The sequence below is a fragment of the Hypanus sabinus genome, chromosome 6 (assembly GCF_030144855.1).
Source record: "Hypanus sabinus isolate sHypSab1 chromosome 6, sHypSab1.hap1, whole genome shotgun sequence".
NCBI classification, from domain to species: Eukaryota; Metazoa; Chordata; class Chondrichthyes; order Myliobatiformes; family Dasyatidae; genus Hypanus; species Hypanus sabinus.
Window position 1 is genome coordinate 39,742,932 of NC_082711.1, and position 24,494 is coordinate 39,767,425.

At 40.7% G+C, this 24,494-nt stretch overlaps 1 protein-coding gene across 2 annotated transcripts in view; it reads right to left on the reverse strand.

The window, feature by feature from the left end:
• The window catches only part of LOC132395408 (integrin beta-1-like), a 94,004-nt gene that overhangs the window by 16,120 nt on the left and 53,390 nt on the right, over nucleotides 1-24,494 (reverse strand). The window contains exons 9-13 of one of the 2 annotated variants that reach the window (XM_059971949.1): nucleotides 18,849-18,920; nucleotides 18,615-18,755; nucleotides 9,902-10,104; nucleotides 8,423-8,661; nucleotides 7,956-8,178 (exon numbers count right to left, since the gene is read on the reverse strand). In XM_059971949.1, coding sequence (XP_059827932.1) covers nucleotides 7,956-8,178; nucleotides 8,423-8,661; nucleotides 9,902-10,104; nucleotides 18,615-18,755; nucleotides 18,849-18,920 — 878 coding nt within the window. The remainder of the gene's footprint in view (nucleotides 1-7,955; nucleotides 8,179-8,422; nucleotides 8,662-9,901; nucleotides 10,105-18,614; nucleotides 18,756-18,848; nucleotides 18,921-24,494) is intronic. The other variant, XM_059971950.1, reaches the window with a different exon arrangement.

Here is a 24,494-nt window from a genome sequence, read left to right on the forward strand (position 1 = left end):
CAACATGTTTTACAATACCATGCTTCTTGATCTTTCTATCATCCCTGCCCATGCTCAGAACTCTCTCCAATCATGTTCTTACAGGTCATATCACCACATCTTCCTTTCCTTAAAAAGAAATACAATTAGCAACATTGACTAGAGCAAATGCATAATTTAACATGTCTCTATCAGTCTCTGGGGGTTTATGAACACGAGTAGATCTACTCAGTGGTTCGCACAGTTCTTGTGTTTCATTGTTATTTCCATGTTTTGTCTGGTCTGCATCAGTTAACTGAAACTCTGAAGTTGGCTCTTTCTTGTGGTCTTTGCGATTCTTAACACTGCTCCTTCTTCAGTTTGGACCATGTAGGATCTGGGTTGTGCTTCTTCAATTACTGTAGCTTTCTGTGTCCATGTGTTCATTTTGTCTTGTATTCTTACTTCATCTCCTTGGTGCAGTTCAGGTAATGGACGAGAACGACTGTCAAAGTATGTTTTCTGCTTTGTTTTGTGTTCATCTTTCTATCTTTTCACTTGTTCTCCTCCCTCTGTTCTCTGAAGACTCTCATCTATTGGCATATTGGATCTCAAACAGCGTCCCATCAAGAGCTAAGCAGGTGAAAGTCCACATTCAAGTGGAGTACTGCGATAGGCTAACAAAGCTTTATAAAAAATCACCTCCTCTATCTTTTGCTTTGTGCATCAGTTTCTTGATAATTCCTACCGACTTCTCAACTAATCCATTAGACTGAGGGAAAAATGGACTAGATGTTGTATGAACAAAGCCCCATTCCTGAGCAAAACGTCTCATGCATTCACCACTGAATTGTGGACTGTTGTCTGTGAAAACTTCATCAGGTGCACCATGTCTGGATAAAAACTAATTTCATGCATGTAATTACATTCTGTGCTGTTGTTCTCCTCAGACCCCACACTTCAGGATACAATGAGTAGTAATCTGTTATTAATAGATAATCTTTGTTGTCAGTTACAAACAGATCAACGCCTGCCTTCGGATAAGGTCTCTGAGGACTAGGATGTGGATGCAGTGGCTCCTTAGGGTTGCTAAGTAGGTATTTAAGGCATATTTGACAAGAAGACACCAATTCTGCAATTTCTTGATTCATCCTGGGCCAAAACATCACTTCCCGCACCTGTCTCTTACGCTTTTCAATACCTAGGTGGCCTTCATGAATTTTCCCAAGCATTTCTTTTCGGAGACTTTTAGGAATCACAATTCTGCAACCTTTGTACAATATCTCATCCACAACAGGAAGTTCTGATCTGCGGTTCCAATATTCTTGTACTTCTGAGGTACAGTCATGCTTATTATCTGGCCATCCATCCATCACCACTTGTATTACCTGACTGAGAATATTGTCCTTCTCTGTCTCAAGTCACAGCAGTTCCAACTTTTTGGGAGCACCAGGTACAGTCTCTATGATCATATCAACAAATGCCTGAACATCAACAGCATCCCTGTGACTGTCTTTTGTTGTTGGAGCCACAACTCTGGAAAGTGTGTCAGCCGTGTGCATGAATTTTCCAGGTGTGTATGACACATTCAATACATAACTTTGCAATTTGATCAACATTTGCTGAGTTCACAAAGGACAGTCACTTAAAGGTTTGTGAAACAATGCAATCAGAGGCTTATGATCAGTTTCAACATCAATAGATTGCCCTGACACAAACTGATGAAATCTCTCACAAGCAAACATAATGCTGAGCAATTCTTTTTCAATTTGGGCATACCTTGTTTCTGGATCAGATAATGAAAGAGATGCATATGCCACTGGCAGCCATTCCTTATCATGTTTCTGGAGTAATACTGCCCCTAAGCCTGCTTGAGATGCATCACATGAGATTTTGATGGTCTCTCAGCATCAGAGAATTTCAACACAGGTTCTTTAGTGAGCACTTTCTTGAGATTTTGCCATGCCTTCTCCTGTTCATGATTCCAGCTCCATCTATTTTTCTTTTCTGTTAGCTGCCTCAATGGAGCAAGCTGTTCTGAAAGATAGGGTATGAATTTTCCCGTGTAGTTGACCATTCCCATGAACCTCTGAACACCCTTTTTACATTGCGGTCTTGGCGTGTTCTCAATAGCAGAAACCTTCAATGGATCAGGACGTATACCCTCATTGCTGATGATATCACCCACAAAGGTAAGTTCAGTCACTCCTAGCTGACATTTGTCTTTATTCAACTTCAGGTTTGCCTTGCGAGTTGCCTCAAAGACTTCTCTTGAGTCTGGTGTCATGCTCTTGTTTAGGTGATCCCCAAACAATATTATCATCCATGGAAGTATCCACACCCTCAATGAGCTTATATAGCATGTGAATGATTTATGGTACACTTCAGGAGCTGATGCAATTCCAAACGGAAGCCGAAGAAAACAGTATCTGGCAAAAGAAGTGCTAAAGGTACACAACTTTGAACTTAGTTCATCTAGTTTAAGTGCCAGAATCCAGAGGATTCATCTAATTTACTAAAGTACTTTGTATTAGCAAACTGTGACACAATTTCTTCACGAGTAGGCAATTTGAAATGCTCTCTTTTAATGGCTTGATTCAAGACTCGTGGATCTAAGCAAATCCTCAGTTTTCCTTTTTTCTTATCAACAATGACAAGTGAATTGACCAATTCAGTTGGTTCATCAATTTTTTTAAAGACTCCTAACTATTCCATTCTGTCAAGCTCTGTTTTCAGTTGATGACATAATGCAAAAGGCACTTTTCTACGTGGATGTACTACGGGTGGCACTGTGTTGTCAATTTTAATCATGTGCTCTCCTGGAAGACAACCAAGCCCTTTGAACAAGTCCTCATACTCTTTCATCAAGTCACTGTATTCTGATTCTGTGTCATTGTCCAGGACTAAGACTGTTTTCACCAAATTCAGTCTCTCACAGGCAGATAAACTCAGTATTGACCTTACATTCTTTGGCACCACCACAAATGAAAGCATTTGTGTGATAATTTTGCCACACATGTTCCTTTAACTGGAATGTCTGCACCTGAATACCCAGTCACTTTTATATTTGTTTGAAGAAGTTACGAGGAATGTTGACGAGGGTAAGGCAATGGATGTAGTCTATATGGACTTCAGCAAGGCCTTTGACAAAGTTCCACATGGAAGGTTAGTTAAGAAGGTTCAGTCGTTAGGTATTAATGCTGGAGTAATAAAATGGATTCAACAGTGGCTAGATGGGAGATGCCAGAGAGTAGTGGTGGATAATTGTTTATTGGGATGGAGGCCAGTGACTAGCGGGGTGCCTCAGGGATCTGTTTTGGGCCCAATGTTGTTTGTAATATACATAAATGATCTGGATGATGGGGTGGTAAATTGGATTATATGCCGATAATACTAAGGTAGAGGTGTTGTGGATAATGAGGTGGGTTTTCAAAGCTTGCAGGGAGATTTATGCCAGTTAGAAGAATGGGCTGAACGTTGGCAGATGGAGTTTAATGCTGAGAAGTGTGAGGTTCTATATTTTGGCAGGAATAATCCAAATAGAACATACAGGGTAAATGGTAGGGCATTGAGGAATGCAGTGGAACAGAGAGATCTAGGAATAACAGTGCATAGTTCCCTGAAGGTGGAGTCGCATGTAGATAGGGTGGTGAAGAAGGCTTTTGGAACGCTGGCCTTTATAAATCAGAGCATTGAGTACAGAAGTTGGGATGTAATGTTAAAATTGTACAAGGCATTGGTAAGGCCAAATTTGGAATATTGTACAGTTCTGGTCACCGAATTATAGGAAAGATATCGATAAATTAGAGAGAGTGCAGAGACGATTTACTAGGATGTTACCTGGGTTTCAGCACTTAAGTTACAGAGAAAGGTTGAACAAGTTAGGTCTCTATTCATTGGAGCGTAGAAGGTTGAGGGGGGATTTGATCGAGGTATTTAAAATTTTGAGAGGGATAGATAGAGGTGACATGAATAGGCTGTTTCCATTGAGAGTAGGGGAGATTCAAACGAGAGGACATGATTTGAGTTAGGGGGCAGAAGTTTAAGGGAAACACGAGGGGGTATTTCTTTACTCAGAGAGTGATAACTGTGTGGAATAAGCTTCCTGTAGAAGTAGTAGAGGCCAGTTCAGTTGTGCCATTTAAGGTAAAATTGGATAGGTATATGGACAGGAAAGGAGTGGAGGGTTATGGGCTGAGTGCGGGTAGGTGGGACTAGGTGAGATTAAGAGTTCGGCACGGACTAGGAGGGCCGAGATGGCCTGTTTCCATGCTGTGATTGTTATATGGTTATATGGTTATGCAACTTTGGTCTTGGCTTTAATGCATTAAACTCAGATTCTGCAAGAACATTTACTTGTACTCCAGTATCAAGTTTAAACAGAATATTGTTTTGGTTCACTTGCAATGGAATGGTTCAGTCATTCTTACTGTGTTTGTTTTCACAAAGCACGTCAATATAAAACTCTTCATGTTCATTTTCAAGCACTGCATTTACTTGTTTTATTTTCTTTTTACTTCTTCAATAGCATGAAAAATTATTACTATTACCGCAGTCATTGCACATTTTCCCATACACTGTACACTGTTTTGGCCAATGCCGCCATCTAAAGCTATCACATAGCTTTTTTCTCTCAGATAACGCCTTGCTCTCTGTTGGTTTTGTTGTCATTTTATTATTTTTTCTAATATGTTCATGCTTTCTCACAGCATCTATGTTGCAGTTCTCAATAAAAAGTTCTTTAGCCTGTGACATCACAGTTTCCGAAGCTTTGCAGAGTATCAAAGCTTTTTCCCAATCTAAGTCTTGTTCTCTTAACAGTCTTTCTCTCACACCATTATCTAGAATGCCACAAACAATTCTGTCTTTAATGAGAGAGTCTGTCAGTTCTCCAAACTCGCATGTTTTACTCCAGTGTCTCAACTCGGTAACATATTGATCAACAGTTTCACCAGCTCTCTGTGTACATGTAAAAAATTTATACCACTCATACGTCACATTACATTTCGGCATACAAAATGCTTCAAATTTGTCCATTATCGATTTCAACTTTAAAGCATTTCCAATTTCAAAAATAAAATGATTATATATCTCAATTGCGTCATCACCTATTACGTGGAGTAGAAGTGCAGCTTTCGTTTTTTTCCGGTCTTCTATCCGCTTCAATTGCCGATAAACACAATTCAAAATGTTGCTTAAATTTTCTCCAGTTCCCAGCTACGTTCCCAGACAATTGAAGTGTCGATAGAGGCTGCAAACCTTCGACTTGTAAAACTGTTAGCAAACACCAAAACAGTTCGAACTCTTTTTTCAGAAAATTATCTTTGATTTTCCTGTGTTAGGAAATGTATTATTCTTCCAGACTGACTTCTGACACCATGCTGTGTTCTTTATATTCATATGTACCGTGGGTTACTAATAAAGAAACATCTTCTGGAAGAATAGAACTTCTATTTAACAACAACCACAATGTGTTTTACAATACCATGCTTCTCGATCTTTCTATCATCTCTGTGCATGCTCAGAAATCTCTCCAATCACGTTCTTACATGTCATATCACCACAGAGGTCAGAACAGAATGGATGGTCTTGTTCAAGCTGACAGCAAAGCAACAGTAATTCAAATAGCCACATGTTACAATAGTGGTATGCGAAAGGGCATCTCTGAGCACACAACACATCAAACCTTGAAGTGGATGGGCTACAGCAGCAGAAGACCACTCCAGGTTCCACTCCTGTACCTAATAAAGGGGCCACTGAGTGTAGATATTTTTCATTTGAGTTTTTGCATTCTAGACATGTAGACAGAGTAATTTACGTACACTTGCTTTCTAATTCAGTTCTAAATTCAAAACAAAATTCAAACAGAGATAGAACTGTTCAAGGTAACAAGAGATTTAGGCATAATGGAGAGAGCGCAACCATTCCCACTGGTGAAATAATTGAAAACCAAAGGATGCAGATTTAAGATAATTGGCAAAAGCTGAGGAAAAGCTATTGTCTAATGTCGAGCATGTTTAGCATCTGGAATAGATTGACTCTCGGGGTGGCAGACAAATTCAGATGTGGATCTCAACAGGGGACTGAGTCAGTCAGCACACAGATGAAAACAACTGCAGACTACAGAAAGATATTTAAAGAGTATACTTTCAGATATATAAAGAGTAAAAGAGAGGCAAGAGTGGACATCAGTCCACTGAAAAATAACAGTAGAGGGGTAATAATGGGGGTGGGGGCAAACTGAATAAGTATTTTGCATCAACCTTCACCGTGGAAGACACTAGCAGCATGCTAGAAATTTGAGGGTGTCAGGGAGCAGATGTGGGTGTAGCCGCTGTCACTAAGGAGAACATATTTGGGAAGCTGACAGGTTTGAAGGTGGATAAATCATCTGGATGAGATGGACTTTACATTAAAAACTGAAAGAGGGAGTTGAAGAGATTGTCGAGGCATTGGTAATGATCATTCAAGAATCACTACATTTTGAAATGGTTCTGGAGGACTGGAAAATTGCAAATGTCATTCCATACTTTAAGAAGGGAGGGAGGCAGAAGAAAGGAAATTATAGACCAGTTAGCCTGACTTCAGTGGTTGGAAAGATGTTGGAGTTTATTACTAAGAATAAGATTTTGTGGTACTTGGAGGCATGTGATAAAATAGGCCAAAGTCAGCCTGGCTTTCTAAAGGGGAAATCTTGCCTGACAAATCTGTGGGAATTCTTTGAAGAATTAACAGGCAGGATGGACAAAGTAGAGTCACTGGATGTTGTTTACTTGGATTTTCAGAAAGCCTTTGACAAGGTGCCACACATGCGGCTGCTAAACAAGAGCCCATGGTATTATAGGAAAGATGGACAGAAGATTGGCAAAGAGTGGGAATAAAAGGGGCCTTTCTGGTTGGCTGTCAGTGACCTATGGTGTTCCACAGAGGTTGATATTTGGTCTGCTACTTCTGATATTATACATTAATGACCTGGATTGTAGAATTAATTGCTTTGTGACCAAGTGTATAGATGATACAAAGATAAGTGGAAGAGCAGCTAGTACTGATGAAGCTGGGAGTTTGCAGAACGTCTTAGACTAGAAGAAAGGGCAAAGAAGTGTCAGACAGAATAAATGTAGGCAAGTGTATGGTCATGTACTTTGGATTAAATGGGGAGTGAAGTCAGAAATCAGAGGTGCAAAGAGACTTGAGAGTTCTGGTGCAGAATTTCTGAAAGGTTAACTTGCAGGCTGATTCAGTAGTAAGGAAGACAAATGCAATGTATTTCAAGAGGACTAGAATATAAAAGCAAGGATGTAATGCTAAGGCTTTATAAGCCATTGATCAGACCGAACTTGGAGTATTAAGAGCAGTTTTAGGCCAGATATCTAAGAAAGGATATGCTGGCAAGGGAGAGGGTCAAAAGGAGGTCTACAAGAACTATTCCAGAAATGAAAGGGTTAATGTATGAGAAGCATTTGATAGCTGCTGCTGGTGTTTAGAAAAACAGGAGTGGATCTCATTGAAACCTGCTAAATATTGAAAGGCCTAGGTAGAGTAGATGTGGGGAAGATGTTTCCAATAATGGGAGAATCTATGACCAGCAGGCACAGACAAAATAGAAAAAGGTCCCTTTGGAACAGAGATGAGGAGGAATTTCTTTAGCCGGAAGGTGGTGAATCTGTGGGATTCATTGCCACAGACAGATGTGGAGTCAAGCCATAAGATATATTTAAAGCAGTTGTTGATAGGGTTCTCAATGAGTAAAAGTGTCAAATGTTATTGGGAGAAGGAGGGAGAATGGGTTCAGAAGGAAAATGGTGGAGCAAACTTGATGGGCCAAATGGCCTGATTCTGTTCCTATGTCCCAGGGAAAGATGTAGGACTGGGTTGTTTCTCCAGGAGAGAGCTAGCATGGACTCAAAGGATCAATGATTCCCTCTATGCTGTTACCACTTTAAGACCCCAGGAATCAATTAAGATATCACATACTGCGAAGATGACTGAGTACCTACTTATGAATAATACAGACACCTTCACAGGTTGGACAAACTTCACAGGCTGGCCCTCCATACTTGGAGTCTGTGCATTTGCATCGACCACATTCACAAATTCCTCTGCCATTGCATATCATTCCATTGGCTGAAACACATGATGATGTGTTCAATGAACAATCACAGGCACTGCCTGTGAAACTGGGAAAGCATTGACATGTTCCACATATACAAATGCCATGTCCTGTAAAAAATAAAGTGACAATATAATGCACCATTTTCATTAAAATTTACCCCAAACTATCTGATAATTGCTGATTTAAAAGGTAATCCCAATTAGTAACAAAGTTATTTCTCCACTAGTGGATTCCTTTCTATGACCAGCTGTATAATGAAAGCTAGGCAATACAGTAACTCTCCAATTACAGGCAAGTGCAATATATCAAGAGTAAATCTGGAGAGATTATTCATTTGAGTTGTATATTTACCTCCACAAATCAAACCACCAGACCGATCACAACTGAAATTATCACATTCACAATATTGGCCGAAGACAGATTCATGAGGATTGTCTCTCTTTCTGCAGACACATGCTCCACAGATACAATCTCCTTTGCCACTGCAGATTATAGATGTATTATCTTTTCTACATGAAACATCAAAGTCCTCGCTCAATACTTCATCAATGCTGCATTCACAAAATCGTCCAATATAACCTTTATTACATCTGAAAATCAAGCAAGGTCAAGTTACAAACAATGATCGCAAAGCACTAAATTATCTTTTGAGAAAATTACATACCCTTCAACTTAACAGTTGTGTTTATTTTTTGTTCCTGTAAATGCCTGCAAGAAAATGAATCTCATGATAGGTGATGGTAATATATTTATCACTTTGATAATAAATTTCATTTACACTTTGATCTTTGAAACCTGAACTTTCCAAACTAATGACAGGAACAGCAATTTCTCTAACTTCTGGTAATTTCTCTCCCTTCTCCTTCTCTCTTTTTCGAGATATCCTCTCACCCCTTCTCTTCTCACCAGTTCATCACCTCTCTCGGGTTTCTCTCCTCCTTGTTTTTGTTCTGTGGTCTACTATGCTCTCCTCTTAGATGTTTTTCTTCTTCAGCCCTTTACATCTTGCACCTATCCTCTCCCAGCTACTTACTTTACCCCCTCTCCCCCACCCAATCCCCTCACCTGCTTCCTTGCCTGATTTCACCTACCCTCTGCCAGCTTGTACTCCTACCTCTCCCTTCACCTTCCTATTCTGCTTCTGTACCCTTCCTTTCCTGTCCCAATGAAGAGTTTTGATCCAAAATATTGACTCCTTTATTTCACTCCACAGATGCTGACTGACTTGCTGAGTTCCTCCAGCATATTGCGTGTGTAGAACACAGCTTTAAGTTGCCAACATGTAAAGCCTAGGCATAATAGCTGAGCATGTCCTCAATTAGAGTAGTCTTGCCTCGGAATTTGAGCTTTGGTGGACTGATGATAACATCATAGTCAGATTAGTAATTGCCACAAAATGGGCCAATGCGAATCTGCTTCTTGTTTTTAATTAATTCATGAAATGAGAATAGAAATAGGGATGGAAGTAGGAGTGTTTATTACCTATCCCTAATTGCCCGTACCAAGGAGACAGTTCAGAATTGATTGCATTAATTGTGCTGGAGTGACATATAGGCCAAACTAGGCCAGCTGGTGTATTCCCTTCCTTGAAGGACATTAATGAAATGGATGGATTTTTAATGATAATTCAGCACTTTCATATTTATCATTACTGATACAAACTTCTTCAATTCAAAATTTATTTAATTATATTAACTTCACTCATTTAAGGATTTGGATCAATTGTCCTGGCTACATGGATCAATTGTCCTGGCTGGCCTTGGTTTCTATGCCAAATGGTTATCAGGTACACATTCTTATTATGGCTATTATCCAGAGAAAGAAACATACCTACAGGCACCACACTCAAGTATTCCATTGCCCTGGTTACATTCAGGACTATTAGCGATTCCATGTATTTGGCATTCACATTCACACTGGAACTGCAGTTTAATTTCAACATTCTCTTTAAATCCCAGTGGTTTAATTTCAATAGTGGTTGGCTGCCCATCGTTTGGGCACTTTTCTGTTATAATACTTACGGTGAATCTCACCTGGAAAAAAAATGGAGTGGTGTATTAAAAATACTTCCTATTTCCGGTATTTTAAAGAGAAAGTGCTTTTGCTGCATGCATTGACCAACGTGGTCAATAGTAGCTTCATCGCAATGGCAGGCCTAGATCCAGATTACAAGAATCTTCAGTATTCTGCTACGGTTTATGTTCAAGAGGAAGGGAGTTGTAGGAAGGAACTACAGTGTACTACAAGTATCAGGGTCTTGGTGGGTTCAGGTTGGGCTATCCTGTATTTACCCAGCTAAGTATTTTATCCAGGCTCAGACGATATGCTTTGTAATGTCCAGGATATTGTTCCTTTCAGGTGCATCCACTTTGAGATTCCACCTCAAACAGCATAGGCCAATGTGGACATTTGTTTTAAATCTGACTATTGTTTTTTATTAATTCATGAGATAAATACAGTGTGTCAGAGCTTATTACATTTGCAGACAGGGTCAGGTTGGATATGGAAATGTTATATATTCAGATGAGTTGGGCTTGGATTGGCTATGATCAAGATGGGTTTTAAATTTTTACCCAGAGAAGTCTGGGTGGTGGATGGGGTGGGGGGAGGGTTGTGGGGTGAAATTACTGAGTAGGCTGTTCAGACACAAAAGAGCCTCAAATGATGTTTTGAGTGAAAACCAATCTTGCAGAAGTGAGTGCTTATGCGAGAAGCAGTTGTTGGGTATAGCATTAAACATCAAATTGCTATTTCAATTGCCTGTGAATGCTCATTAAAAAGGCTGCTCAACATTTTAGTAATTAGCACTTGAGAAAAATGCACTTTCGCTGTTGATTGGGATCAAATTCATAGATGTTGAAAATTTCAATCACTACTTAAAGTTATGTCTCTGTGGGGATTTGAAAAGGACTTTTGGGGAAAAAAAAAGACATTAAGAACATTCTGGGACTTTTTATCAAAAAGTTCCCAACGTTTATTCCTAAATTGAGAATTTCATTTGAGCTCTGGTCAACCGCACATCATTGCATCGTACGTGATTGGTAATGGGCCAGCGTTCCCCACTAGTTAGTCAGGAATGGGAAGAAGAGATATGGCCAGACACAACAGCTCCAGCTGCTGAAAGAGAATAGAGAAAAGGGTAAGGGAATTTCCTTTCTCTCTTTGAACAGAGGACAGCTTCCCACACCAACACTGAGCGCATCTTAAGAGACAGCGCCTCAAGAAGGCAGCACTTCTTCAAGATGGCGGCGCCATACAGTTCGCAGCGGCCTCTCCGGAGTTGATATCTGTTATTTGTCAAGCGGGGTGCCGTGCACAATCCTAAACTGATGAAAAACAGATGTGGGAGCACAGAAGAACATCTGGAAATCTCCAGGAAGGCCTTTGTTGCTGCTGCTGTTATGAGGTCCAGGTCTCTGCTGGGAAGAACTCAGGGTCGCGTTGCCGGTGGCCGGTGGTGGGGGCAACATAGCATGCTCGGCAGAGGATGGTGTTCAGAGAGGCTGTGCTGGAGGGGATGGTTGGAGGCTCGGAGGTTCGACTGACTTGGGGTCTGCTGCGGTCGGGGTGCTTTCACTGTGTGCTGTGTCTGCGAGGTTGGGTCCAGCGGCGCTTTCATTGTGTGCTGAGTCTGGTGGCACCGTGGAAATCCATAGCGGGGGTATTCCCTTCTGCTGCCTGCGTGGGATGGCGAGTCTACCGGGACCCTGAGGACTTGTGGAAACTGTGTGGTGGTTTCTTTCAAACTTATAGTCTTTTAACATCTTTGGACTATTTTTTTACTGTGCCCATGGTCTGTTTTTTATCAATCATGGTATTGATTGCACTGTTGTAACTATATGTTGTAACTATGTGGTTCTGTGTAAGTCTTGTAGCTTTAGATTTTGGTTTGTTGGGTGGTAGAGTCGTCCTAACTTGTTGTGTCTGGGTAGTCTTGTTTTGTCTGGTGGGTTTGGAGCTCCTTTCTGGAAAACACGCGAAGATAGTAGCGCGATATTAATACGCAGCAGCCACTCCGGACTCTGGATTTGGGATTGCCAAACATTATGTGGATTTTTTAGTGTAGTCTGTTTTGTCGTCTGCTTTTGTGATATCACTCTGGAGGAATATTGTTTCATTTTTTAACTGCATTGCAGTTGTGGTTTATAAATAATAATAAACCGAAATTCAATTCAATTCAAAACTAAGGCCCCTCACTATCCGCGAATGTGCTCTCTTGTCATTAGGGAAGAAGTTCAGGAAGCTGAAGACACTCAATGATTCAGAAACAGCTTCTTCCCCTCTGCCATTTGATTTCTGAAAAGTCCATGAACCCATGTACACTATCATGTTATTCCTTTTTGCTCAAATTATTTATGTAAGTTATGGTAATTACATAACTTCGCACCATACTGTTGCCACAGAACAACAAATTTCACATAACCTAAGTTAGATAGTAAACCTAATTCCTATTATGATTCCAATTACCTATGTCTCCAGTGCTGCATCCAAGGGGATATTAACATCTATAGAGCAGAGTATTAGAGTCATACAGCATGGATAGAACCCTTTAGGCAAACTTAGCAATGCTGAGCAAAACACCCATTTAAGCTAGTCCTAGTTTCCTACATTTGCAAACAAGAGAAAATCTGCAGGTGCTGGAAATCCAAGCAACACACACAAAATGCTGGAGGAACTCAGCAGGCCAGGCAGCCTCTAGAAAAAGAGTACAGTCTTCAGCCTGAAATGTTGACTACACTCAATTCCTAGATGCTGCCTGGCCTGCTGAGTTCCTCCAACATTATGTGTGTGCTTCCCACACCTGGTCCAGTTTATTACTATTATACTGACCTTTAAGCACTTGAAGCAGCTTGTCCCACCCTCTGTGTGAAGCCATTGCCCCTCAGGTTCCTCTCTCACCTTAAACCTATGCCCTCTCCCTGGAGGAAAAATAAACTGTATGCATTCAGCTTATCTATGCCATTCTGAAATCTTTGTAAGTCATCACATGCATGGAATATCTTCTGAACAGGCAATGATTCACGATTGAAATGTAAGCATATATTATATGTACAGTCAGTGGCCACTTTATTAGGTACTTCCTGTACCTCATGAAATGGCCACTGCCTGTGTGTTTGTTGCCTCCTGTTGCTGTAGCCCGTACACTTCCAGTTTGAAGTGTACATTGAGAGATGCTCTTCTGTTGCACTGCATGGTGATTTGAGTTACTTAGCCCTGACATCTCCTCTGTACCTACTTCCAAGCATCTTACACCTGTGCCCTCTTGTGGCAACCATTACAGCCCTGGGAAAAAGCCTCTGACTATCCACACAATCAATGCCTCTCATCATTTTATACACCTCTATCAGGTCACCTCTCACCCGACTTCACTCCAAGGAGAAGTTGCCTATCTATCCACTCTATCAAGGCCTTTCACTATTCAATAGGCTTCAATGAGCTCAGCCTTCATTCTTCTGAATTCCAGCAAATACAGGCCCAGAGCCATCAAATGCTCATCATATGACAAACCAGTCATTCCTGGAATCATTTCTGTGAACCTCCTTTGTACTCTCTCCAGTTTCAGCACATCCTTTCTAAGATAAGGGGTCCAAAACTGCTCACAATACTACAAATGAGGCTTCACCAATGTTTTACAAAATCTCAGCATTACATCCTTACTTTTCTATTCTAGACCTCTTGAAACAAATGCTTACATTGCACTTGCCTTCCTCACCACAGACTCAACCTGTAAATTAACCTTTAGGGAATCCTGCACTAGGAAGTCCCTTGGCACCTCTGTTTTCTGTATTTTCTCTCCATTTAGAAAATAGTCAACCCTTTCATTTCTTCTGCCAACATGGATGACCATACACTTACTGACACTATATTCCATTTGCCATTTCTTCCTAATCTGTCTAAGTCCTTCTGTAGCTTTACTACTTCCTCAAAACTACCGGATTCCCCATTTATCCTTCATATCACCTGTAAACGTTGCCACAAAAGAATCGGTTAAAACATAGTCACTTGAGGAACACCACTTGTCACCAGCAGCCAGCCAAAAAAGGCTCCCTTTATTCCTATTCTTTACCTCCTGCCAATCAGCCACCACTTTAACCATGCTAGGGCCTTTCCTGTAACACCATAGGCTCATTACACATTAAGCAGCCTCATGTGTGGCAAAGGTCTTCTGAAAATCCAAGTATACAACATCCACTAATTCTCCTTTGTATCCTGCTTGTTATTTCCTCAAAGAATTCCAACAGATTTGTCAGGCAATATTTTCCCTTGAGGAAACCATGCTGACTACAGCCTATTTAATCAAGTGCCTCCAAAGACCCTGAGACCTCATACTTAATAATCCACTCCAAAAGCTTCATAACCACTGAGGTCAGACTAACTGGCCTATAGTTTCCTTTCTTCTGCCTCTCTCCCTTCTTGAAGAGTGGAGTGACATTTGCAATTTTCCAGTCTTCTGGAACAATTCCAGAATCTAGTGATTCTCGAAATATCATGACTAATATCTCCACAATCTCATCTATATACAACTCCCATCAGGGTCTTTTTTACCCTTGCAGTTCCTTAGCTCTGTCCACAGTGATTCAACAACTTTCAACCCCATGCCATCTCCTTCTAATGATTTCATTTCATATTTTACCAACAGTGCAACACCCCCCTCTGCCTTCCTGCCTATCCTTTCAATTCAATGTGTGTCCTTGGACATTAAACTCCCAGCTACAGTGGCATGCAAAAGTTTGGGCACCCCTGGTCAAAATTTCTGTTACTGTGAATAGCTAAGCAAGTAATTTGACCTGTTTTCCAAAAGGCATTAAGTTAAAGATGACACATTTCTTTAGTATTTTAAACAAGATTGCCTTTTTTATTTCCATCTTTGACAGTTTCAAAATAACAAAAAAGGGAAAGGGCCCAAAGCAAAAGTTCGGGCACCCTGCATGGTCAGTACTTAGTAACACCCCCTTTGGCAAGTAAACACTTTCTGTAGCCAGCTAAGAGTCTTTCAATTCTTGTTTGGGGGGGTTTCACCCATTCTTCCTTGCAAAAGGCTTCTAGTTCTGTGAGATTCTTGGGCCATCTTGCATGCACTGTTCTTTTGAGGTCTGTCCACATATTTTTGATGATGTTTAAGTCGGGGGACTGTTAGGGCCATGGCAAAACCTTCAGCTTGTGCCTCTTGAGGTAGTCCATTGTGGATTTTAAGGTGCATTTAGGATCATTATCCTGTTGCAGAAGCCATCCTCTTTTCATCTTCAACTTTTTTACAGATGGTGTGATGTTTGCTTCCAGAATTTGCTGGTATTTAATTAATTCTTCCCTCATCCAGTGCAATGTTCTCCGTGCCACTGGCTGCAACACAAGCCCAAAGCATGATCGATCCACTCCCGTGCTTAACAGTTGGAGAGGTGTTCTTTTCATGAAATTCTGTACTCTTTTTTCTCCAAACATACCTTTGCTCATTGTGGCCAATAAGTTCTATTTTAACTTCATCAGTCCACAGGACTTGTTTCCAAAATGAAACAGGCGTGTTTAGATGTTCCTTTGCAAACTTCTGATGCTGAATTTTGTGGTGAGGACGCAGGAAAGGTTTTCTTCTGATGACTCTTCCATGAAGGTCATATTTGTGTAGGTGTCGCTGCACAGTAGAACTGCACCACCACTCTAGAGTCTGCTAAATCCTCCTGAAAGTCTTTTGCAGTCAAACGGGGGTTTTGTTTTGCCTTTCTAGCAATCCTACGAGCAGTTTTCTTGGAAAGTTTTCTTGGTCTTCCAGACCTCTACTTGATCTGTTAACTGCCATTTCTTAATTATATTATGAACTGAGGAAATGGCTACCTGAAAACACTTTGCTATCTTCTTACAGCCTTCTCCTGCTTTGCGGGCATCATTTATTTTAATTTCCAGAGAGCTAGGCAGCTGCTTAGAGGAGCCCATGGCTGCTGATTGTTAGGACAAGGTTTGAGGAGTCAGGGTATTTATAAAGCTTTGAAATTTGCATCACCTGACCTTTCCTAATGATGACAGTGAACAAGCCATAGCCCTAATAAGCTAGTTAAGGTCTGAGACCTTGGTAAAAGTTATCTGAGAGCTCAAATCTCTTGGGGTGCCCAAACTTTTGCATGGTGCTCCTTTCCTTTTTTCACTCTAAAATTGTACAAAACAAAACTAATACACTAATCTTGCTTAAAATATTGAAAATAATGTTTCATCTTTAACTTTATGACTTTTGGAGATCAGTTCATCTTCTACTCACTTAACCATTCACAGTAACAGAAATTTTGACCAGGGGTGCCCAAACTTTTGCATGCCACTGTATAACCTTCTTTCAGCATGATTCAATATCATACCTGCCAATCTGCAATGGTGTTGCAAGCTCACCGATCTTATTCCATACACTACACACATTCAAATACACCTTCAGTCCTGTATTCACCTTTTCGATTTTGACCTGTCAACAGCCTCTCCTCACTACACATTGCCTCCATTTGTTAACCGGCTACTACATCTTCTGCACTATTATCCACCTTGCCTACCATACTTCTTACATTGAAATATACGCAGCTCAGGACACTGGTCACACCACGCTCAGTCTTTTGATTCCTAACTTTGGCTGAGGTCTTATCAACATCTGCTCCCACAATCTCTCCACTAACTGTGCTGGCACTCTGGTTCCCATCCCTCTGCAACTCTAGTTTAAACCTCACCATGCAACATTAACAAACCTTCCCACTCAGATTTTAGTCCCCTTCCAGCTCGGGTACAAGCCATCCCTTCTGTGCAGATCCCAACTTCCCCGAAAGAGACCCAGTGATCCAAAAATCTCATGCCCTCCCTCCTTAGCCAAGTTTTAAACTGTATCATCTCCCTGGTTCTGGCCTCATTAGCACATGGTGCAGGTAACAATGCTGAGATCAAAACCCCTGCAGGCCCTGCCTTTTAACTTAGCAACTAATTTCCTGAACTCCCTATGCAGTACCTCAGCACTCGTCCTACCCATGTCATTGGTACTTACATGGACCATGTCTTTTGGCTGTTCACCCTCCCTCATAAGAATACCGAGGACTCGATCCGACATATCCTGGACCCTGGCACCAAGGAGGCAACATACCATCCAGTACAGTAATCTCGTTCTTGCCCACAGAACCTCCTGTCTGTTCCCCTAACTAACTAATCCCCTGCCACCACAGCATGCCTCTTCTCCCCCTTCCCTTCTGAGTCACAGAGACAGACAGTGCCAGAGATTACCACTGTCACTTTCCTCTGTTAGGTTATCCCCCCAACAGTATCCAAAGTGATATACCTGTTGTTGAGGGGGATGCCACAAGAGTATTCTGCACTGGTTCCTTACCCCTTTCCCCTTCCTGACTGTCACACAGCTTCCTGCGTACTGCACCTTGGGTGTAATTACCTCGCTGTACGTCCTCTCTATCACACCTTCGGTCTCCTGAATGAATTAGAGTTTATCCACTTTCAGCTCCAACTCCTTAACTTGGTTTCTTTGAAGTTGCAGCTAGATGCACTTTGCTCAGTTTTAGACTTCAAGGACACTGGAGGTCTCCCTGCACCATCAATAACTCTCTGAGACGTGAGGCGAGACATTGGCTTTTATTGACTGGAAGAAAGAACAAGCAGCAATTGACCACCATGCTACATCCTGGAGACTGAGGGTAGGGCTCAGGCCTCAATCGCCTTTATACCGGGGTCTGTGGGAGGAGCCACGGTCAGTGGGAAGGGCCACAGGAGCAGTCGGGGGGGGGGGGGGGGGTGTCCAGACAGCTATATGTAGTTCACCACAAACATACCACAAGAGCAGCATTGCACTATCCTATATGTCATCCCAACTGTCCTAGCTGAGAAGGTATAAAGAAGAGAACAAGAAAACTGGATCTTTTCTTTCCTTTGCTTTCTCCGACTGAAGGGACTCTTTGTGGGAGCCTCAAAGAGCTAAATCTGCAAGATCACCGCTTCAGGATGAAGAAAGCAGAAGTTGGCATCGGAATGTCGGTTAAAATCAACACCTGAACCTGGCTTGAAGCCTGAGAACAGTATATTCATCATATATGCCGAGAAAGCACTAGATCGTTTTAACTGGATGTGTTTTTGTTTTTCCCACCACTCTCTGTAAACCCTAGACACTGCTGTGTGTGAAAATCCCAGGTACTCAAGCAAACCTGTCTACCACCCTCTGACTAAATTAATTTCTCTGCATCTCTGTTCTAAATGGACGTCCTTCCATCCCGAAGTCATGCCCCCTTGTCCTAGACTCCCCTACCATAGGAAATAACTTTGCCATATCTAATCTGTTCAGGCCTTTTAACATTCAGAATGTTTCTATGAGATCCCCCCTCATTCTCCTGAACTCCAGGGAATACAGCCCAAGAGCTGCCAAATGTTCCTCATATGGTAACCCTTTCATTCCTGGAATGAATGTTGCTGCCTCTTGATTAGCTGAACAGGTATTTGCATTAACAAACAAGTTTACAGGTGTACTTAATAATAATTGGCCACTGAGTGTATTCATTGCATTCATGAATTTACACCGATGTCCTACCTCTTCACCAACTTCAATACCAGAACACTTTCTCCCATATTGTCCTGTTTGAATGATATTATTCTTGCAGTAGGCTGTATAACGTATCGAAACTCCTTTAGGTAATTTGCTGTTATCCAGGATAATCTTAGATGACAAGACCTGTAGTAAAAATTAAAAAATGGAAACATAATTTCTAAATATTATGCATTGAGTAATTCAGTGCAGATTTTAATGAGAAGGATCAGTTCTTACATGATAGGCTTTGATTAACTCGATTGCCGTTTGATTTCCAACTTCAGACTTTGGAATGTGAACTTGGAGTGCCTATGCAAATAGAGAAACAATATTATTTTTTCTGTCTGGGTATAAGTGGCTACAGTTATAAAGAGAATTGCTCCTAAATGCTCTGTTTTTGACAAGCAAGTAGCAACAAAACAAGTTTTGGAAGAAGTGTGTATATGAGCAGTGTGTAAAATTTACAAAGGAAATTTTTTTTAAAAATTTATCCCTGTATCATTAAAAATAAATTTTCAACCATCTCAATCTAGTATCATGGCTTCAGGTTACTGTGTATTCATTGGAAGTTGCCAATAACATCTTCACCAGTAACCAGAAGATGACCATCGACTGTTAATGCTTTTCCACAGCCAAGAGGCAGAAAACAATACAGGAATGTGTAGTTTCCACAAGTATAAATTAATTCAGCTAATCTCGCTTGGACTCTGCTTTAACACAGACATTCCCTTTGTTCTCAATCCCTTCTCTGCAATTTGGTAATTGTGGAGGATGATACAATAGAGGCATTTAAGAGGCTCATGAGTATGCAGAGAATAAAGAGAAATGGACTATATGCAGGTAAAAGGGATTTGTTTAATTAAGTGTCATTAGTTTAGTTAGCTCAGCACAGAATAATAGACAATAGACGATAGGTGCAGCAGTAGGCCATTCGGCCCTTGGAGCCCAATCACCATTCAATGTGATCATGCCTGATCATCCACAATCAGTACTACGTTCCTGCCTTCTCCCCATATCCCTTGACTTTGCTATCTTTAAGAGCTCTATCCAACTCTTTCTTGAAAGCATCCAGAGAATTGGCCTGCTCTGCCTTCTGAGGCAGAGCATTCCACAGATCCACAACTCTCTGGGTGAAAACGTTTTTCCTGAACTCCATTCTAAATGGCCTACCCCTTATTCTTAAACTGTGGCCTCTGGTTCTGGACTCCCCCAACATCGGGAACATATTTCCTGCCTCTAGCATGGCCAATCCCTTAATAATCTTATATGTTTCAATCAGATCCCCTCTCATCCTTCTAAATTCCAGTGTATACAAGCCCAGTCGCTCCAATCTTTCAACATATGACAGTCCCACCATTCTGGGAATCAACCTGCACTCCCTCAGTAGCAAGAATGTCCTTCCTCAAATTTGGAGACCAAAACTGAACACAATACTCCAGGTGTGGTCTCACCAGGGCCCTGTACAACTGCATAAGGACTTCTTTGCTCCTATACTCAACTCCTCTTGTTATGAAGGCTGATCATGAGCTGAAGGGCCTGTTCCTGTTCTGTATTGTTCCATGTTAAAATATGCTTGCTTTCTAAGTTTACATTAATCGGACAAAAGCTAATCAATTTGAAATGTTAGCTTTTTTTCTCTTTCCGCTGATACTTTGGAACTACATTTTAGGAACGTGCAATTAAATTTTGCAGCCAAATTTTCTGCAATATTCTGCCTGATCTGAAGGGTAATTGCAATGTCAACAAGGGAACATTAAAGCTCTCAAGTTATTCAAATTGCACTACAGATGTAGGATTTTCAAAGTATATTGCCTCTACTGGTTCAAACTCTGTATCTAAAATTGTTAGGCAGTTTTCTCTGGAATATAGTTGCAGCTGCTACCCCAATCACCTTTGAGCAAAAATGTTCCCTTTTTAAATAATCAAATTTGTGATAATGTATTATTGTAATTCCTAGTGCAATCATTAAGCTATAATACTGAGTTTGAGACCACGTATTACTCTTCCTCTATCTAAAAATCCATCACTTTAAAAAGCTTTCATAACTTTGGAAATTATATATTAGATAAAGCTGACAAACTTTATCCATTAATAAAAGCAAAACCCAGTTTACTTTACCTAATTGCCTCCGGTATCTCATGTCATTCTGATGAATTTTCATAATTGCTTTCCATGACATTAAAGTTATTCCATTAATGTTGTGCTCAAATCACCAAGCAATTTACAACTGTCCCCAAACTAACACATCGAATTAATAAGACATCACTTGTTTTTGTGCTAAATGTTACAATATTTTAAAACATTCAGAATCCTATTACTCTTTCTACATTGTTTTCAACTCTTGCTTTTACTTTTAAAGGCCTACTCAAGTCATTTTCATTTTCTTGTTCTCCCATTCCAGTAAGGATTTTACAATTAAAATTCCTTTCCTGGTATGCAGACTACATTGATCCAAATCTGCAACTTACTTAACCAATCTATTTGTGTCTTTTGTAGTCTGCTGCATTATCATCTCTGCCTGGTACCAATATTCGCTCCACTTTTTCTCTGGAGCATCAGATGTTGAGGGAAGAGCTGAAATTTATGGAGTTGTGGGAGACAATAGCTAGGGTAGACAGCCAGAATCTTAATTTCCAGGGTAGAAATTTTGAATACTCCTGGCATAACCTTAAGGTGAAGGGGGGGAGCAAATTTAAAAGGGGTGTTCTGGATAAGATTTTTCACTCAGGATGAATGCACTGCCAGAGATGGGAGTGGAAACAGATATAATAGAGACGATCAAGAAGCTTTTAGAGAGACACATTAAAATGCAGGAACTGGGGGGATATTGACCAAGTGCTGACAGACAGGATTAGTTTAATGGGCATTGTGGCTGACACAGACAATGTGAGCAGAAGGACCTGTTTGACTGATGTTTGATCACTTAAGGCCTCACTGATGGTTGGAGTCAAACATGGATGTTGTACCCTAGCTGACATATGCAAACCACTACACAAGCAGGGCAGTATGATGTGGCAAGCAAGCTGTTGCCTCCCCTCTCCACGTGGATGATGAATCTAAAGGAAAGGCAGAGACCAATACAATTTGGCACCAGCGGCATCGCAGGAGTTGCCAGTCAATGTTGAACTCAATGTGGAACTAAACTGAAGAACTGAACATAGAACTAAGAACATGGAACTCAATGCAGACCCCAAGACAAAACACAGTGACTCGAGCTCCTGTTATCTTCTGAGGGTTTACTCCTGAAGTCTTCCCTGTGAGTGGGTATAGCCACAAGACAGTGGAGGTTTGAGATCATAGTTTTCCTAGATTAGCTGCCAGCCATGGCTGATGAGCTCCATTTTCCAAAAGTGACTGGTTTTAAGGTGCCAGTAGCCTGCTTTTGTCCCTTCTCCTATCAATAACAATGGTTCTGTCGGGCTTAGTAGCTAAGCTACATGTGAAGGCCAGGAGCTGGACTTGGTTGTCAGAGGCAATTTGAAAAAATCGTCTTTGGGAGCATTTACTATGTAGTATGAGCATATGTCCACTAGCACCTCCTCCCCACCCTGAAATGACAACCTTAAGGAACTCTCACTGCACATTTACTAATTTGTTAATGTGACAATGGAGTTTTGAGAGGAAACTTGTCCAGCCTACAGAAAGGTCAGGGAAATATTCTCCATACTAAATGTACATCCAGTTTTGAAAGTTTATGAAGTTGGCAGATGTTAAGATAATTCTTGAAGATGGCATTGGAACTTTCTGAGCTCAAGAATAAAATTCAAGACTTGTCACCAAATGAAGAAGTTGAAAACAGAGTGTATAAGTTCTCAGTATTTGAAGTTAGAGTGTGAGATAGAGTGCTACTTTATAAACACTGGTGAGGCCTCACTTGGAGAGCTGTGAGCAGTTTGCAGCCCCTTATCTTAGAAAGAATGTGCTGAAACTGGCGAGCTTTCAAAGGAAGTTCACGAAAATGACTCCAGGATTGAATGGCTTGTCCAATGAAGAGCGTTTGATAGCTCTGGCCCTGCATTCACTAGAATTCAGAAGAATGAGGAGGTGACCACATTGAAACCTTTCGAATGGTGAAAGGCCCTCATAGAATGGATGAGGAGAGGAAGGCAGAAGTGATGAAGTAGCAGAGCAGATTCAATGGGCCAAATAGCCTAATCCCTCTCTTATATCTTATTGCCTTGTGCTCTTATAGGCAGATTTAAATTTATGTTGTTTCAAATCATTATCAAAAGGTTACAAGGAATGTTGGATCTGACCTTTGAATCACTTGTGCTTGCTTTTAATTGTTCATTAATATTACCACAATCATCTAATGCTTCTAATTTCAAACACTCTTGGTCCCAAGAATTGTTTAGTTGATATTGTCTATTATGAGGGTAAAGGAATGATATTGTACTCTAAGGCAGTTTGAAAAAACAGGCTTCAAATTGAGCCCTCTAGAATTCATTACTTTTTAACTAAAAGCAGTCAACTTTTAAGTTTAACTGTTGTGTATACCTTGAACTAATAATTTTTTTTTAAGGTGTTATAAAAATTCAGCAATGCCAAAAGCAGGTCATTTTTGCCAAGATGTACAAAAATTTACAAGGTATGTATCATTTCTGCTCGTTGAGCTCAGTGTATGAAACCAAGGTCCAAGCAAGTGAGAACACAATGTCAGAAAGTCAACAGTGCACTGACCACATCAGAGCCATTTTTATAGTAGTTCTCAATCTTTGTCAACAACATTAAATTGTAATGTAAACCAATAAACCTGTTTTTACAAAATGGTTATGCTTAATTCCATCTCCTCCGCAATTGCAGAAATACCTGTTCAACTGCAATGAACTATTCCTTATAAATTAGTAACTCACACAGAATTTATCTTTTATATTTTTATCCTGCCACATTCGAATTTTTATTACCTTCAGGATAACTTTATACTGAATAACTTTATTTGCAAAAGAATTTGAGCAGTTTTGTTCACTGAGGACTGAGCTGTTTCCTGTCTCAATAAGCAAGAACTGCTGTTTCTATTTCATTTTCTTATTCACTATAAATATTCATTAAATTAATTCACAAACTAATATTATCTACAGACAGAGAAACACTGTACTGAATGAAAGTTGTTGTAGCCAGTGGTTCTGAAGGGAACCATTCATATTCTGCCACTCACAGTTTGATATTTCCCTGACTAAACCCAACTTGGCGGATCAGGATGGGTGAGTGTCCTTTCCAGTGTGTGCGGTGGGTGTGGGGATAGCAGAAACAATACAGAGAGACAATATGGCCTAAATGACAGAAAGGAACAGACCTCTGCAAGTTTTTGTGCGCAAATACTTGAAATGATGAGAGTTTAGTGAAGTAAATGGGCAGCTGGAGTTCAGAAATTGAAGCACAGAGTTTGTATATCCCCGCTGCCTACGTATCACCAAAGTCTTGCTGCACCTTGTCACCTTACTCCAGGGATTAAGGAGTCCACCCAACACATGCCACCCACTTTAATTAGGCCGAATTTAAGACCATATGCCATCCCTCTCAACCACATTTTCCTGCCTTCTCTCTGTAATTTTTGATGCCCTTACTAATCAAGGACCTATCAACCTCCATCTTAAATATACGTGATGACTTGGCCTCCACAGCCATTTGTAGCAAAGAATTCTGCAGATTTGCCACCCTCTGGCTAAAGGAATTCCTCCTCATCTCTGTTCTAAAGGGATACCCTTGATTTCTGAGGCTGTGCACTCTAGTCCTAGACTCACCCACTATTGGAAACATCCTCTCCATGCCCACTCTATCTAGGTCAGTAGATTTCAATAAGATTCCCACCCATTTTTCTAAACTCCGAGGAGTAAAGGTCCAGACCAATCAAACACTCTATTTATCACATATATCTGAAATAAA